The sequence below is a fragment of the Poecilia formosa genome, unplaced genomic scaffold (genome assembly GCF_000485575.1).
Source record: "Poecilia formosa unplaced genomic scaffold, Poecilia_formosa-5.1.2 Scaffold28, whole genome shotgun sequence".
NCBI lineage: Eukaryota > Metazoa > Chordata > Actinopteri > Cyprinodontiformes > Poeciliidae > Poecilia > Poecilia formosa.
In genome coordinates this window covers 3,668,332-3,686,453 of record NW_006799967.1, presented here as the reverse complement: position 1 = coordinate 3,686,453, position 18,122 = coordinate 3,668,332, and the positions used below count along the sequence as shown (strand labels likewise).

At 40.1% G+C, this 18,122-nt stretch overlaps 2 protein-coding genes across 14 annotated transcripts in view; one reads left to right on the top strand and one right to left on the bottom strand.

Moving 5' to 3' along the window:
• ptges (prostaglandin E synthase) overlaps positions 1 to 1,768 on the top strand; it is a 3,811-nt gene extending 2,043 nt beyond the window's left edge. The window contains exon 3 of the mRNA XM_007548952.2: positions 728 to 1,768. Coding sequence (XP_007549014.1) covers positions 728 to 977 — 250 coding nt within the window. The 3' untranslated portion in view covers positions 978 to 1,768. The remainder of the gene's footprint in view (positions 1 to 727) is intronic.
• Positions 1,769 to 3,800: 2,032 nt separating this feature from the next.
• garnl3 (GTPase activating Rap/RanGAP domain like 3) overlaps positions 3,801 to 18,122 on the bottom strand; it is an 86,294-nt gene continuing 71,972 nt past the window's right edge. For 6 of the 13 annotated variants that reach the window (XM_016669908.1, XM_016669913.1, XM_016669910.1 and 3 more), the window contains 10 exons: positions 16,578 to 16,735; positions 15,397 to 15,555; positions 15,061 to 15,127; positions 14,380 to 14,487; positions 13,948 to 14,066; positions 12,373 to 12,508; positions 11,045 to 11,104; positions 8,318 to 8,536; positions 7,301 to 7,421; positions 3,801 to 7,212 (listed from right to left, as the gene is read on the bottom strand). In XM_016669908.1, coding sequence (XP_016525394.1) covers positions 7,044 to 7,212; positions 7,301 to 7,421; positions 8,318 to 8,536; positions 11,045 to 11,104; positions 12,373 to 12,508; positions 13,948 to 14,066; positions 14,380 to 14,487; positions 15,061 to 15,127; positions 15,397 to 15,555; positions 16,578 to 16,735 — 1,316 coding nt within the window. In that variant the 3' untranslated portion in view covers positions 3,801 to 7,043. Of the gene's footprint in view, positions 7,213 to 7,300; positions 7,422 to 8,317; positions 8,537 to 10,690; positions 12,240 to 12,372; positions 12,509 to 13,947; positions 14,067 to 14,379; positions 14,488 to 15,060; positions 15,128 to 15,396; positions 15,556 to 16,577; positions 16,736 to 18,122 lie in introns of those variants that run through there. The other 7 variants (XM_016669919.1, XM_016669915.1, XM_016669912.1 and 4 more) reach the window with 6 other exon arrangements.

Here is an 18,122-nt window from a genome sequence, read left to right as displayed (position 1 = left end):
ATATATATATATATTGAATTACTCATCATCACAGAGAATATGTTCATATTCGAAGTTCAAATTAAGTTTGTTCAGATTTGCTGAGGGCTCCAAAGAGACTGCTTCATTAATGGGTGCAACTTGGTCTGGCATTTGGTTAATTGATTAAAAAGTTGTGACATGAAAAGTAAACATATTTTTATACTTTTCCTGTGTTTTTTTTTTTTTGCCAAACTCTCACATAAAAGTCTAAAGAATCTTTAGACTAAAGAATCTAATGTAGCTGTACAGCTATAGTACAGCTATAGTACAGCTACAGTATATAGCTGTACTATAGCTTTACAGCTACTATGGACTCAAGTCAAAAGAAAAAAGAAGAAGAAGAAAAAAGACGCTTGCTTATCAGTTAAAGTCTTTTGTGTTCAAAACCAGTTACTCTAGGATTGGTTTGCGGTTTCTCCCAGGAATCCATTGTTGGGAACCTTTGTGCTTGTCTCGGTTTCAGTGACAGCCTAGGTGTTCGTTAGGGGTTTTCTATCTGAAAGAGGGTGTGGAAAGGACTGGAAGGCATCTCAAACCAATTCAATTCTAACATGCAAATAGACTGAGAATATAAAAAGTAGAAAATATTGATTGTTGCTTGCTAATGTAACTGGCTGCTCTCTAAGAAGTTCCCAACAGGAAGGAAGAGGACAAACAGGAAAGTGACAGCAGTTTTCATTCTGAATCTTTTCATCTCCCCCTTCAGGGCTCACCTGAACGACTTGGAGAACATCCTCCCTTTCCTCTTCCTGGGGGCCGTCTACTCCCTGACCGGACCTTCGCTAACTGTGGCTCGCCTTCACTTCCTCGTGTTTTTCCTCGCCCGCGTGCTGCACAGCCTTGCCTACCTGTTGGCCCTGCAAGCACCCACCCGTTCTCTGGCCTACACCGCCGCACAGGTGCCCTGTGTTTCCATGGCTGTGCAGATCCTGATGTCAGTGGCATCCTTCGCCTAGTTTTCAAAGACGTTGGGAGTCAACACTCCCAACGTCAAAAGACTAACTTTGGACGCCCATTCATGACCTGTATCAGAGAGGGTTAACTACGGGTTCCTGTAGAAAGACAGTGGGAGTGCAATATAAGCTGTTGGATTACGCCTGAGCGTTTAAAAATGTTTTTTATTTTAACGTAAGATCCTGTCAGTATTTGTATTGTCATGCTTTAAAAAACGTGACAATGTCTCAACAGATTTTGAAGTACAATGTTTGACGCCATAGACTCTACTGATGTATCTAAAATGCAAATGAAGTTTGATGCAGATTTTTTTTTTTTTTTGGTTTTAACAGAAATTTCTTGAAATCTAATGACTCAAAGCCACTTTGGGATATTTTTTTTCCAGGTTTATGTTGATCCCTAACCTCTCCTGTGTTTACACTAAACACAGACCACCATTGGTGTGGTTTTGTACACTTATAGTGGCTTAGACTGTTTCCTGCGTAGGTGTTCCGACTGTCACGTTAAGCTTTGTTTCAATATCGTATGAAACGTAACCTGACTGGCGGGGTGTCGAAATATCAAGTCAAACCTATTTCCCTTAAAAGAACTGAAACATGAACGTGTCTCAACAGCCTGTAAGAACATAGAAAAAAAGAGAAAAAAAATCTGTGAAAATGTATCCTGAGGTTATCCTTAAGGTTTTGTAACTAATTTATTACTCTTTCTTTAGCTATGCAGGCTCATCAGTGGATATTTTTTGTTTTTTTTTTAGGTAATAAAACAGTTCATGCCCTGGGAGGGACAACCGCCATTGTGTTGTAATTTCAATGATCAAGTTGGTTGTTGTTTTAGCCTGGCCCTGCAGAGACTGGTTTGGAACGGGATGGGGCCCCATTTTATTTTTATTTTTTTATGTGCGAGTGAGATGATCCAGAAGTCCGAGGCAAACCTCCAGCATTCCTGCGCCTGTTACGTAAGACTCTGGACCCGGCTGTGCTCACTTTCATTACAAGAGGGGGTTGGGAAAGAAGTGGGGAAGCATCACAGATGTCTTTACGCATAAATGCTAAGTCATCCATCTTGACTCTGAAAAAATATGGGGTGTGTGGAGTTTCGGAAGTTTTTTTGTTTTTTCTTGCCCCCTTTGTCGACAGACTTTGTCTCAGTGCTGTCTAACCTGAAGCCACAGTTCTCCCACTTCTGCACATCATATTCCAGTAATCCTACTTCTGGTTATTTTCCAAGTGGTTGAGATTACTGAATGTTAACATAAAGCTAAAATCCTTTGTGGTCACTGATTTTTTTCCCTTTACTTTTTAAAAAAATTTTTTTTAACCAATCAAAAGATACGATACAACCGACCTAGTCTGTGGGAGGACTGGAAAATTCCTGCTCTGAATGACAGAGCTCTCATAGTACATATAATCTGGAGGACACATAAAGCTCACCTGCAAAGAGCAAAGGGTGTGTCTTTACCCTTCCAACCTCTTCTTTTCTGTATACGGGTAAATTCAACTAATGCACACAATACAGGACATTCATTTACCCCTTTTTGTGTTTATTCTTTTTGCGTAGAACAGGTCGACAGCGCCTCTGTGTTCATTGGTAGCTCTTGCTCAAACAAAAACGGAGGTTGTTATTGACTAGATATCCTGTTGTTGAGGGAGAGAAAAAAAAAGAGGGTAATTTCAGTAAGGAAACACGACAGGCAACAAAGCGGGTAGAAATATTTGTTTGATTGCTTTGTTGACGTGGACTTTCGTGAATATTTAGCACCACCTTGTGGTCATGTTGTGAAGCTACAGATTTGTCCGATGGAGAAATAAATACGGCTCTTCACTTCTTATCGGCAGGCCTGATGCGCAAAGATGTGTACGAAAGAAAAAGTTGTTAGAGACTTGATGACGAGCATTTTGCTGCACTTCTCTTGTGATTTTTGAATATTGTTATTTTTTCCCCCCCTACATTTATGTTTGTAGATAATAAGGAAGCTTTTGATTACTAATTAAAAGTTAGAATTTGGACATTTTGATCAACATCAAAACTCTATTAATGAATGAAAACGATTGAATTTCAGTTATACTTCTCTTTTAGATAATAATAGGTTTACCTTTAAATGTAGCAGCGTCTTATTCTGCAAAAAAGAAAAAAAGAAAACCACTTAAAATTAGATTTTTCCCTCTCACAAAATACATTTTCTCATATTAAAGGGTGGATTTTTCTTAAGATTTTGTGAGAAATTGTGCTTCTGTAATTTAAAAAAAAATCTATATTTCCCTCATTAGTTTTGCACTTGGGGAAGAAAAATAATTTTGATAATCTTTACCGACCTAAATCAGAAAAAGTCTGTGTACACATCTGTACACAGAGATCAATAAAAGTTGATCTCAAACCCAAATCCAGTGAGTCACGCGATTGAAATTCCATAAATATTTATTACATATTAATGAACAGAATCAACTACTTTCACAGCAGTGGTCTACAGCACTTGTTAAAAATAACTGTTTAAATAATAATAATAATAATAATAATAATAATAATAATAATAATATAGTTCAGTTTCATTTGAGGCCACATTTGATGCACAAACATTTACAAGTATTACTTGGCATTAAAAACGATGGCGATACAATATTTTAAGACACTTGGTGTAATTTTTTTTTTGTACATTTTCTTTCGTTTTGATATCACAGAGAAGTTCAGCGACAATCTAAACAGGAAATATAGATTTTGTTACAAAAAGAAAAATAAAAAAAAGCAGTGAAAAAGCAGAGGGGAAGTGTAACTTGAGCAGATAAAACAGGACACACATGAGTTAGTGAAGCAGTGTTTCCCTTAATCACCTTTAATTCAGAGATTTAAAAAAAAATTGAAGTAGTAGTTTTTTTTCCCTCTCCTCCTTTTAAGTTTGGTAACCATTTTGGAGGAATCCATGCTGTGGCAGGCAGAGAAACAGAGGAAAAGCTTGAGGGGAAATAGAGTGAGGATAAGGGTTCATGCAACATCTCACAGCTGTTTTCTTGTGAAATATATAATAATATCTGTAGACGCACTCTCTTACCCGCCTTACAACTCCTAGAGTGAATCTCTTCTACGCTTTCTACTTTGGTCCTACTTTGCTGCTCCTCACGTCTTCCAAGCCGCGTATGTTTTAAGGAGTCAGACACAAACCGATTTTATAACGTCGACTGGTTTGCATACAGCCTCGTCTCCCATCGCGGCAAAACGCTTTACCTCACTGCAGAGGTAAACGGAAAAAGATGGCTTCCACCTGGTCATGCCAGTTTCAAAACAGGTGAAATATAGGCAGAAGCTAAGAAGATCTTGTCTTTCAATAAAACCTCACGAATTATAGTTTGTTTACTATTTTGTTTTAAAAAAAAGAAGGAAAAAAAAAACGTGAGGTCGAAAAGGAAATTGGAGAAAGTTTATTTGAGCTACCTGTTGGTGCTTGACACAATGAGGTGTTTGCATATTGCAGCACTAAGGTTTGCGGACAGGGTAAGACAAATTAGCAGATTAATTGTATTTTTAACAATAGATGTGCAACAATGCCGCAGACGTAAAGTTGTGTGTTAACACACACAATCTGTCCGATCTTGAGTTTTGCCTCAGTTCCTTTCGTATTGGACTGTAAGGTTCCCATACTAATGATCTAAGAGTCTTTCTTCAGTGTGCATCACCAGATGGATTAAATGCGAGTCTGATCAAGAATGTCCGTCTTTGGCTGCTGTGAGGCCTTTTCGCAGATGTTCTCAGGCACTTATGTCGCTGTAAATGGTCATTTAGATACAAAGGGCGGCCGAGGTGTAGCTTGGAAAGTGGCCCGCGTCAAAAGAGCCGGTTGGGTTGAATGTAATGTGAAATGAATGCAGCTTAAATCTTATACCGTCTAAAGTTGCCACATTACAACCACAGACTTCAAAACATTTTTGAACGAGTTTTACTGATAGACCATCACAAGGCAGCATTTAGTTGTGAAAAGAAAATGATAGAAAATGTGCTCTGGTCATGGAAATGGCTATGGTGAGGTGGAAAACTTATCTCTGTGCATTTCCCTGAAGACAACGTTACCATATTAAAATATGGTGGTGGCAGCATCATACTGTTGAAATGCCTTTCTTTAGCAGGAGCAGGAAAGCTGAGTTGATGGGAAGATAAATGAAGCTAAATGCAGAGAGACTGGAGTGGAGCGTCACCGTGTAGCAGGAAAATAACCTTAAATATACAGCTAGAGCAAGCTTCAACAGTTTAGATCAAGATATGTTCGTTTGTCAGAATGGCCTAGTCAAAGTTAAAACCTAAATGCAACTGAAAATCAGTGACGAGAACTTCTGACTGAGTTTAAACTATTTCCCTAAATCACTAGAGAAGAACATGAGTCTTAGGACTCATCTGGTAGCGACTCGAAGCAGATGCTTGTTCTGGAGAGGAAATTACTGCAGAGTCAGTGACTCGATGCAGTCAGCTGAGTTACATTAGAAAAAAATTTTTACTAAATGGGATATTAAACTGAACTTTGCTGTAATTTTTATTACTAGGACAGACTTTGAATGCATTTGAATTTGATCTGTGTGGTCGAGGTGCTTTGAGACATCTGTTGTCATCCGGCGTAACATAAATGAACCGAACCGATAGACACACGTTCCAGCGTGAACACATTTCCGATTTTCATTTGCTCACCATTTCGATCACTGCGCATGACTTTCTTTGCATTTCCTAACAATAAGCTATTTTGTACTGGTCTGCTACTTGAAAATCCCAATAAAATAAATTGAATTTTGTGATTCTAACTTTTAAGAAAATTAGTGGGCAGGAATACTTTTGCAAGGTCCTGTGAATCCGTCTCTCGGGGAGGTGGGAATTCAAGAAGCAGAGGTGGAGAGTTGGAAAGAAGGGACAAATCTGAGGATGAGTGTATTTCGCAAACGTCTCTCGTTTAGGGTTGTTTAATGTTTCGTATTAGGTGGATTATCTCTATAAGGGCAAACGAAAACAAGTAGACAAAGCATACAGATTGGACCCTTTTCTGAAAAGTCCAGAAAAGCTTCTGGATAATGTTACAGAGAGAAACATATATATGGTTTTCATTTAAAATTGGTAACAAAAAAAAAAGAAAAAAAAAAAAGACTTGCCTTATAATTTAAACCTACTTGAATTATTTCATTTCCTTCTAAAAGCTTTACTCAAATTTCAATCAACCATGCAGCACACAGCAGATGTGTCTCATTTGTGTCGTTTGTGTACTTCTTCAGCGCCAGACGTCAGCCACGCCGGCCTTTAGTGTCGGGGGTTTCTTCAGCAGCAAAGAAACTCGTGTGATGCGGACTGCAGCGACGGCTGCCGCAGTCGGACGCCACGATGCCGTGGTTATTGTGAGTGGATCAGTGGTGGATGCTGGGAAATGGCACTTAAGGGAGATTTTTTTTTTTACCTCCTGCCCTATGAACCTGTTTAGTGGTGAGTGAGTGAGGATCGGTGCAGAGAGCAAAAAAAACAAACAAAAAAAAAAACATAATATCACTGAAGGCTGGAACAAAATTGATTTTTTTATATATATATAATATATCTATAAATATGTATAAACAGGTCAGACAGGTGTGCCTGGCACTGTATGCAGTTCGGTGTATAAACAGATGTACACATACAGAGCGGTATCATACAACATTTGCAAGCGGATCTGAAATAATGTACAACACGGAGTTGGCGGCTATAGAAGGAACCGCGTTCAGATGCACAGATGTTTGCAGATCTACGTTCAGTTTGCCCGTCTCTTAAAAAGCTACTGTAGATGCTGAAACACACCTGGGCATCTTGCAGAACCTCACAGCTTTTTTTTTTTTTTTTTTGGGTTATCAGCCGCAGGGCCCGATGCAGTGACGCACGGTGAACATGAGCAGAGACATGTTTTCGTTACTCCCTCCAATACCGTGATGGATGGATGGAGAGACCCAGGATACTAGAAGGCTGGGATATATTTCAAGAAACCAATTTAAAAGGCAAAAACAAAAACAAAAACAAAACAAAAAAAATGACTGTGACAGCACAAAGGTATGCGAGGAGAGAAGTGCACAACAGGATTGTCTTCACTTTAGGTCCAGGACATCGTCTTCGAAGGACGTGGAGAGGGCAAATGCGCTGGCGAGAGGCGGACTGCCCTCCTGCAGCACCACCATCTCCGGATCGGCCTCAAGGGCGGACGAGCAGTGCAGCTGGACGTCCAGCTCCGCGTCCACCGAGTCTGAGGCTAACCTGCTGAGCAAAGAGCTGTCAAACTTTACTGAAAAAAAAAGAAAGAAAAGAAACTATTACAAGTCTCTCGCTGCAGTGTTGCAAACCTTACCTGTCACTGTTTGTTGACGTCAGCGCTCGAGCTTTGGGATCCTCGTCGGTGTTCTTTTTGCTCATCTTCCTCTGTTTGACTGATCCGCTGTCCGACTTCCCGCTCGGCTCCTCGGTCAGGCCTTGATTGATGTAAAGTAACAGAAAGTTGGTTACTTTCTGGTAGGCTGAAACAGGAAGTTTCAGTGCATCGGTTTTCACACACCTTGAGCTTTTTCTCACCGTGCTACGTTTAGTGCTGTGAATCGATCAGATTAATCACACTCTGGAACTGAATCATGATTAATCGCTTGCTTAATTTTGTAAGCTTGAAATGTAAAAAAATGCATGTTTAAAAAAAAAATGCTTAAGAAAATGTTTTATTGTCTCAAACTAATATTTTCCAGGTTTTCAAATTCAGGAAAATTTAAAAGCGTCATACTGCATTGTTGATCGCAGTACAAGTCCGTTTGATGCGCGTAATACTTACAAAATAGACAATGTGATTCATTTGCATGATGTAGTACTAACGTTTTAAACGTTTTAGATCATTTGCATGCGTTATACCTCCTAGCACATTCCAACCACAGACTGATATTTTTTGCTGAAATTTTATCTGACTAGATCAACATAAAGTAGTTCATAATTGTGAAGTTAATTAAAAAAAAAATCTGAAAATTGCAGCGTACAATTAAAACCAAATAAAACCTCCAGCATTTCATGCAGTTGTGTTCAGTCCACAAAGGAGGAAAGACGTGACGCTAATCAGAGAAGCAGCTAAAAGCTCAGAGATCCATAAATCAAATGTCAAAATCTGTTGAAAGGACCACTACTCGCCGTACAGTCTACAAATTTAGCCTTTATAGAAGAGCAACACAAAGAAAATCACTGCTCAAAGAAAGGAATCCTTGGAATGACTTGAAGAAAAAAACAAAAAAAACAAATCGAATTCTTTAAATTTGGTGTTTGTGGTAAAATGTAAAAAAAGTTCAAGGGTGTGAATCTTTTGCAATTCTCTGTAATCATTGGATCAGCATACCCAGCAGCTCCTTCCGCGTGCGGCTGGCTATCTCCTTGATCTCCATGCGGGACAGGGACAGCGAGTGTGTGGCGGAGATAAGTGGAGTGGGCGCCATCATGGCGGGGGCGGGCGCGGTCATCACTTTGTTGACCAGAGGGGACTTCAGGGGCCTTTCGATGCTGCGGCCCACCAGGTTGCACAGAGGAATCTTGAAGATTTGCTTACATGTCGCTTCACCTGGTAGGAGAAATCCCACGAGGGAGTAAAAAAAAAAAAAGAAAAAGTAAAACGATGAAGAAACAGGAAATTAAAGAGTATGCAATGACACAATTAAAGAGAAAGTTTAAACAAAATGGTCAGAGGCAGAAATGCCAGAGAAATCACACAAAGAGAAAAGTGGACAGTCTATTAAAAAAACCCCACATAAAACTCCTGAAATGAAGAACTTCATTGTTGGGCTTTGCAGCATCTACTGAAAGCACTCCTTATACATTTAGACAGCTTTGAAAAATGTTGCCTTAACTTTAAGTTTTTTTTTTTTGTTACAATTTCTTTGTCTGCATGCAGAATAAGAGTTTTAACACCCTAAAGCTGTCACAAGTAGAAAAACAGGGAAAACTGATCGCTGATCAATCAGAACCACAGCAATACTGACGAATAAAACAAGAAATACATAAATATATGGAAACAAAGATGATTGTAGAAGTGAGGAGTCAGAGAAATCAAAACATTATGTTTTGATTTCAACAGTAAGACGATCGGTATATTTCTATGGATATATTTTATTTACCTCTCAATAGATTTTGCTGGTTGAGCCAGAAGTTTACATACACTCATCATGGGTGTGAAGATCTTTTAAATCTTTGTTATTTTTGTGATGCTTTGTGCAAAGTGGTTGGAATAATTAATCAAACCCAAACACTGATCAAAACTAGTTTCAGAATAAATTATTCATCATATACATTGACTCTGACCTCAATCCTGTTATGAATTAGTGAACTAATCTGTCTGTGGCAGGAAATTAATCGCTTAAAAGAACTTCTTCAACATTTCTGCCAAGAGGAGCTGTCAAATATCCAGCAAGAGGCTGTACAAAGCCTGTTGTTTCTCTGCAACCTGAACATATTCTTTTAACCAAGTATAATTTGTCTTCATGTAGATATTTGACTCTGTGTGCGTGATTTTGTTGTATCTCTTTGCTTCGGGAAAAGCTGAAAATGAACAAATACTTTTTTGCTAGTCATGAGTGTACGTGGACTTCTGATCAGGACCAAAATATGTAAATTAACCTTTACTATCATCCTCTATAAACCTAAGCTCTCTTCCTCAGACACACTTGATGATGTCATCTAATAAATCTACATGAAGCAACTCTGAGATGATTAATAGGCCTGTTTACTCAAACAGCATGCAGTCGGGAAATTAATCTTCCTAATGTAATATAACAGAATCTATTTATGGCACACAATCTAATATTCAGCACAACGTTCAAAACCTAAAGTCCGTTTGGTAATTATTAAATTATGTTGTTTTTCCTTTTTTTTTTTTTTTCAATTTGCAGTGGCGCTGCAGCGTGCAAAGCTCCACTGTGCCAGCAAGAGGCAGTGTTGGAGTTCAGCAGCCTCTCGCTGCTCTTATGGGGCAGCTCCGTGTGAATGAATAGAAGTGATGGCTTTCATCTGAAATGTAAGTCTGCGAGTGGAGTAAAGGGAAGATCACTACTCATTTTCGACAGGTGCATTGTGTTAGTGCTATTACAGATCGCAGTGCTGTCACACAGGAAGGAAAAAAAGAGAGAAAGCATACAGTTACTTGGAATACATAATCAGAGAGATCAATATATTCCACATGCATTGGTTTCTGAACCAGGGGGAGCGCTGCTCTCCATCACACTGGCAAATGATTGGCACTTGAATGCCGGTGATGTTCTGGGTGCTAATTGAGAGTCCAATTGTCCCGAGCTGCTCGGCTGCAGGTCCTCGGTGTGTGTGTGTGTGTGTCTGTGTGTGTTCGAGCCAGTGGAGGTCGAGGGCGGCCAGCGACCGCCTCTGTCGCAGCACCTCGCTCTCATTACTGATGCAATTACATCAAATGAAAACCTCCCCACGGAGCAGACGCGGCGAGCGCGCAGGCGGTTAGAGCCTGAGATTTTTGTCAGCAAGACCCCTTCTTTCTTTCTTTCTTTCTTTTTCTGTTTTTTTTTTTCTCACCCCATCTTCATCCCCCATCATCAGACTGTGGCACCGCTGTTTGGACTCCCACTTTGGATCGAAGAGCGGGCTGACAAAAGTCTCCATGGCGACAGTGCAATCTGTAAATCATGCTGCGACAAACGTGTCTTCTCCTTCCCTCTCTGCCTCGTTCGCCCTCCCTCTCCTCCTCCTGGCATACCTTTCCTGCGTCTCCGCCTCTTTTCTCTCCCCGCAATTATAAAGCCCTCCTTCTCGACTGACGTTATCACCTCCGCTTCACTCCTCTCTCTGCGCTCTATCCCTTCTTTTGCCCTCTCGCTCCCTTCTCAAGCTAATGCTTTAATTAGTTGAGACCGAAAGGGAGGGAGGGAGGACGGGGGAAGACATAACGTTCACTTAACATTCAACCAGCGTCCAAGTCAACATGCCGCCTTGGAGCAGACAGGGTGATACACTCTGGGAAAGTGTGTGTGTGAGTGTGTGTGTTAGTGGGGCAGCTTTATGAGGGGGTGGAGGGGTATTTTATGAGCTGAGGATGAGAATCCTGCAGTACCTTCAGCGTCCTTAGACATGTACAGGGAAAGCTTGGTACCATAGGGGATCCGTATTGAATCTGAACCAGGAATGAAGAAGAGGGTTACACAAACTGAACACACACAGTAACACAGATTTAGGTGCAGAAACACACACAGACACGCACGCACACGCGCGCACACACACACACACACACACGCACGCACGCACACACTCGCACGCACAGTCTTAGTTGTCTGGGTGGTGCAGAACGACACACACAACTAGAAACAACAGGGCAGAAAATGAAAATCCCTCCGAGAGAACTGATTACCTGCAGCGGCCTAAGAGCATAAATCCTGCCCTCGGCTAATTGCAGCAGCAACAGCCAAACCTTTCTTCCTGTTAGCCTTAATGGGACCTGTAAATAACTGCTCCCCTCAGTACGGACGAGGCTTAATGGCGCGGGCAACTCATTTAATAACCGTGTTTCTCTATCTTTGTCCTCCAGTCCAAGTCACCAACATCAACAGATGTAAAATCCGATGAACAAGGAGCGGATCTCCTCCTCCTCCACCTCCTCCTCCTCCTCCTCAATCCATCAGCGCATCGGCTCAGGACGGCTGACACAGCATTGAGAGGGAAGGGAGACTGGATGAGGAAATATGGACACCATTAGGGGTTAAAAGTGGGTTAAAATGATCCTAACAATCCCTGAAATCAATGCTGTTGATAGAAAGGATGCAGGTAAATAGTCTGATATATCCGTCCGTCCAGATTATTTTCTAATCTATCCCTGATTTCAGATGAATGTTGTGATAGTTATTTATTAGTTATTTCGATTATCCTCTGTCCTAATCTGTACTTGAAACATCATATCCGTACGGGATTTAGCTGCAACGTTGTCAGATTTTAAGCGCGAGCAGCAATGACACGACTGGCTCGGTTTGCGACGCACTTCGCGCAAAGGAGACAAACGGGAGAAAGAAACTTGAAACCGTAGCAACACGTTCCCCCAGCACCTCCACGTTCCCCCAGCACCTCCACCCGTAGTGAACATGGAGCGATAGGTTAAGAAAGTCGTCTGTCCTGAAACAGAGTCGGAAGAAAAGGTCTCAGTCGAAGTAAGAGAAAACCTGCATAGGAACTGAATTGTGCATAACTAACCCTATCAAACTGTGCAGTCGCAGAGTCGTCCTGCAGAGTTCACTTCATGCCAAATGTCAAACTGAAGCCTGTGAGGGCATCCACAGTCACATAGCTCTGCAGACATCTGAACACCTTCCAGACAACAACCCCCCAACCCCCCCTCCTCTTCCTCCCCTCCCGCCTTCTCGCCCCGGTGCTTTTTATGTGCAGGGCCTTTACCGTCTCCGAGCGGTGAAGGAAATACGGGCATCTCGTAGCCTGTGGGCGTCTGGGGGGAGCTCTGAGAGCTGGTGTCTCTGGAACTGCAGTTGGAGGCTGAGCTCACCGGCGCCGACGAGACAAAATAGATGTCCGACTGTGGGCGGAATAAAACACAGAAGCACGCAGGGTAAAGTGGAAGCGAGGTACAGCAGAGAGAGATGACAGAGGCAGGAGATGAAACAAAGGGAGGAAAGAAAAAAAACAAATGGAAACAGAAAAGAGACGGAGATGATTTGTGTTTGATGCCAGGTGCGCTCATTTTTCTTTTTTTTTTTTTAAATTGGTTCTCTGTAAAAATTTATGACAAAGGTCATCTGGGTTTGATTGAAGTAACAGAGCTGAAAGACTGACACCAAGCGACTGCAAACATTCAAATGCTTGATTAAATTAGAACGGATTTAGATTTGCGGGAAGTTCACGGACTAGAAGCGCCTCGTTTTTAAAATGATTGAGTGTACAGACAGAAACAAATTATTCTACTGGTGCATCTTCACAAATTAGAATACCCTGAGAAAAGTTGATTCACTTCAGGACTTTGACTCAAAAAGTGACACTTGATTCACTTCACAAAGAGGAATATATTTCCAGCACTTTTTTTTTCTGCTCGTTTTGATGACATGTATCCAAAAAAGCAACATTTATTTTTCCGAGAACTTGGAAGCATTACATGTAGATACTTAGATTAGTTTAAAACAAGACTGAAATCCTGGGTTTGGTTGCTCCTGGATCTGTGAGTCTCCCACAAACTCTTGGAAAGGCTTTGATTCATAATCCCCACAAGGCTGTGTTTGTATCTACCTGCTTGTACATATTTGTCTGCCACACCTTTTTCCTTCCAATTAACTTTCCACCAACAACACTCCGTGAACAACCAGCTTCTTTAACAATAACATTTTGTGGCTTACCCTCCTTAACGAGGGAGTGTACGTCTGCTGCAGCTATTATTAGTCTCGTCACTGTGCAGGTCAGACATGGCTATGTTCTAAGATCTCCTTATTAAACTTTGCTTTTACTGGCTTGATTTTAGGTCTACACCAACTGTATGTCATCAAAAACTTTAGTAAATTAATTACATGTTTTGAATCATGTTATGGACATAGATTTGCTTTTGATAATATTCAAATGGATTGAGATGGACCTGAATGCTCTGGGTGGATATTTCTACATCGCTTCACATCGTGCGGTATTTAGCTTTGCGGTTCAAATGCAGCCTAGTTACACTATTTTGTAAACTAGATGTAAACTATTTCTGCATGTTTACATCTAGCTAGAGTCATTTTTACATCTTCTTTTATGGTTGAGTGAAATTGTTGCTGTGCATGCAATTTCAAAAGAAAAAAAAATACATTTGCTGAAGATTTTTAAATATCTACGAGCAAAGATATCGGTTTGGATTAGTAGAAAAAAAAAACACGGAGTCAACTGCGTCACAGTCTAAAATGTGCAAGACGTTTTTTTGGTCTGGGCAACAAGCATGCGCTGGCTCTAAGAAAGCCCTGCCCTGGTCGCGTAATTGCATCTAATCATACTGACCCTCGAGGCAGCCAGCTGCAGCTCCGGGACCACTGCTGTGTACACAAGGTTTCCATTGACCACCAGTCGGATCTCAATGGAATCCGTTGTGAAGGCGAGGATGTAGGGAAATGCGCAAACTGCAAACACAAGATGAACACATAAAAAAAAAAAAAAATAAAAAAATAAAAAATTACCATATCAGATCTATTTTTTTAAGATTAATTTTTAATTTTGTTTGCTTTTTTTTTTAATATGCTTTGATTAATAGCTTGGCAGAATTTTTGTTTACGACACAGAGTCAGTCACGGGTGGTGGATTCAGGAAGCATCAGCCTCTCAATAGCATCTCCAAACAAAAACATGCACATAATCTGATATGTCAGCAGGACGCTTCTGGTCACACATGGTGTTTCCATGGCGACCGCCACGGGCAGGATGGGGAGCTACCTACCGATAGCGTTGGGCATCTGGTTCCAGCTGAATTGGAAATCGGAGGTGTTGGACTGGATCATTGGTGTGGAGCCGTTAAAGGGGCAAACTTTCTTATAGTAACAAATATCTGCAGGAAGATACAAGTGCAAATTTACGTAAAATAAAAGGGGTTCACTTTCTTTTTTTTGCTAGCTCTTTTGTATTCAGAACTACAGAAAGCAAGAGTGATATTAGTCAATAAGGTTTAAGCTGCTTTTTTGCAAGGTAGATACGAAAAGCAATTTGAGTTATTGAAAAAAAATGTAGCTAAGTAGAGAGAAAAAAATAAAAAAAATAAAATGTCTCTTGCATTTGTATTCATCCCCTTTTTGATTTAATCCCCCTAAATAACACCCGGTATTACAAAATGTCCTCATAAGTCACCTGATAAGTAAACAGAGTACAACTACAACCTCCACTTCGAAACACGGTGGAGGCGGCAGCATGCTGTGGGGACGCTTTTCCGATAAGATAAGATGCAAAAGAAATACATTTCATTTTGTGGTTTTAACGTGACAAACAAGGATTAGAGCATAGGTGGATGTTCCCTTTTCTAGGTGCAGGAGGGAAAAAAAAAAAAAACACAGAAAAAAAAAACATGGTCCAGCTTTGACCTGAATCACAGAGCATCTAAAATGTGAAAAGTCAAAGGGAGACTCACAGTTGTAACACAAGAGGAGGCCTGCTTCACCGTCTTCATACACATCAATGGCTGCTACAAAGTTTACCTGCAGGCAAAAGGCAAGTCACTTTACAGAAATCACTTGAACATCTGGGAAAAAGCACAAAAGGCTAAATGTGACAGAAGGTCTTTTGGAGAATAATGTCAGGTCACGCTAACTCAAAAGATCTGCAGCGTGTTCCCATCGCATGGCGATTTCTGCTGTCACATCTGGGTCTGCTGCTTTATTGGCTCGTTATAAATGTCCTCTTAATGGTGATCTTTTTTCAAAAAACAAGACTTAAGCGACATTGTGCATGTGCACAAGTTCCTCACCCTGTTGGCGTCGACGTGATGAAGTCGATAGGCATCCCCGGTGCTCTCATTGATCAGGTCGAACTGGTGTTTGTAGGCCACGCATATCATGTTGTCGTTCTCCCCGGTTGGGCCGTCTACCAGCGCCATCACCACAGGCGGGTCACACAGACAGATTTCCTGTGGGTGGGGTTCGTTAACGCCATCGCTTTCTCAGATTTCCATGGAAAAACCCTCGGAGGTGTAAAAGCCTTCTTTTTTCTGGAACGTGTCGTTCAATATACAGACTATAACAAGCAGAACTTGTGATATAAAGCCTTTCTCTTTTTAAAAGTTAGATACCTTGGTTATAAAACACAGTGGGAAGCTTAAATACACTAATCACTAGTTTGAATGCTGTAGTGATTTGGGATTTTTAAATTATGCTTTTGACCTTTTAAAGGGAAAAAAAAGAGACAACCTAATACTTCAATAAATTTTAAATTGAATGGAGCTTTGCTCTAATCCACACAGAGTAAAATATGCATACTCAGATATTTACAGCAGGTTGCAGAAAAACCTCACACTTTTTTCTGTCGTGACATGAATATTTTAGCATAACTGGGTTGCATCTTTAAAAAATTAATTCAAACATAAGTAGTAAAGCTTAATTAAAGTCGGCTAGTTTAACTAAATATCACCGGATGGTTATGTGTGCACATTTGTGTCTGTGTGTAATTTTGATCGCCTGTAGCAAAAAAGAAAAACCTGCATGTAATTCGAACTTAATTGAATGAAATTCTTGTTTTTAAGCTTCGTAGAAGTTGGATGTTGTATAATGATAATATATTGGAAAAAAGGCAGAAATGAAGCATTGTAAATTAGTGACATTCACGCTGTGAACTTCAGAACGGAAATTTACACAAAAGAAGAAAAATATAGTTATCAAGTATCAATGTTAGGTATTTAAGTATTGCAAGTGTCCTTTCCTGATGTATAAAACAACTAGAAAACTGTTTCATTTATTTGTTTTGGAGAAATTAGACCTAAACATCAACATATTTGAAGAAAAAAAAGTTGACACAAAGAAGTCACAGCATGTCCCACTATATTTTCACTCCAGTTTGTGCAAAAATAAACATTCATATAAAATAATATTCATTTATTATGTTTTTTTTAATTTGTTCTCTCTATGCATCTGTAAAGAGTTGGGACTGTCATACCCGTATGTACTGAAACTCCTCCACCGGGGAGTCTGCTCCCGTGGCGACGGCGCTGAACCGCGGATGCTTCCTGGTAATTAGGAGGAGTTTGGTTCTGATGGCTGCTACTATTCTCAGCTCGGAGCCGTGGTGGGTGTTGATAGAGTACAAATGACAACCTGGCCCAAAGAGGAAAGGAGACAAGAAGCACATTAGAAATGTCTCGGCGTTTCTGCACACACATGACCAGGGGCGGAGTTGAGGAAGAGTAGATATCAGGTTATTAAATGTCGATAAAACATTTTTTTTTAAGGTGAATGAATTAACTTCAGCATAAATGCAAAACGCCAACTGTAAAATTAGCTGTGTTGCATGAAGGACAGTTTGAATTTACAGGCTTTACTATAGTAGGTTTTAAAACTTTACAATGAGATTGTATTTTTTATTTTTATTTTTTTACCTTAAACAGGACTGAATAATATCAGGAAACTACTTTACGGCGATATTGTGGCTGGTATTTGCAGTCAACACCAAGAGTTCAGTATCTCAGCCACTAAAAATCACACTTTGAAATCACAATCCTGCAAACATTGATATTGTGATGATGTATATGCGGTTGGGTTTACTGTGAAGCACTAGGCTAAAATAAAATCTTTTTCTGTGTTTTTACGAAAGAAACATCTGGGTCCATAAAACTGCCGGTGCCAAAGCCAGGAGATTAGTCCAGTATTCGACAGTAAATCACCAAAAAATATAGGTCATCAATCACCGAAACAGTTATTCAAGGTAACTGTGTGAGCTGATGTGAAGGACGTGTGGGAGCACCTTACCACTGATGCTTTCAGCGATATAATTTATTTTCAGAAATTTATGACGACTGGGATTTCGATCATAAAAACTTTGGAAAATACTAGTTTAAGTGCAGTTTAATTTATTTATTATTTTTTTTAATTGTGCTTGCATTGAATGTTGAATGTTCAGATTGAGCTTCAGTCTCTGACATGTTTTTTCCATTTTGTTCTGGATTACTTCAAATCAACGATAAACTGAAAAATTAAGTAGTTCTTCTTATTAATTAACTGTATCAAAGCCAATAGCTCCAATATTTTTAGTGTAAAGATGCATCAACCAGCAGAGTGCACTTTGTCACACTTTTCTTTAGTTTAAAAATCAGATAAAGGTTAGGAACAAAATGCTTATAGGCATTCCTTTCCTTAATTTTCTTTTGGATCTAAAACTAAAGAACTTGACACATTTTTTTTCTCCTTCATGCATTATTTTCTTTAGCACAAGTAAAAATCAGAAGCTCAAAGAAAACCAGAAATTGGCATTGACCAGGAAAGATGTAATTGATGGATCTCTGAGGATAACTGATTGGTTTAATACAGAGAGCCCAGCTGTGTTATCGTATTTGGCACCGATAACGTTCCTCCTCTTTGCACTTTAACGAGTGATATAAACAGGAAGGTTAATTCTGCCACATGGCCATCTCTTGTTCTACAAGACCAGAAGTCGACATGATCCAACGCCAGGTGTTTGCAGCTGAGAGGAGCTTTTGCTTGAGTG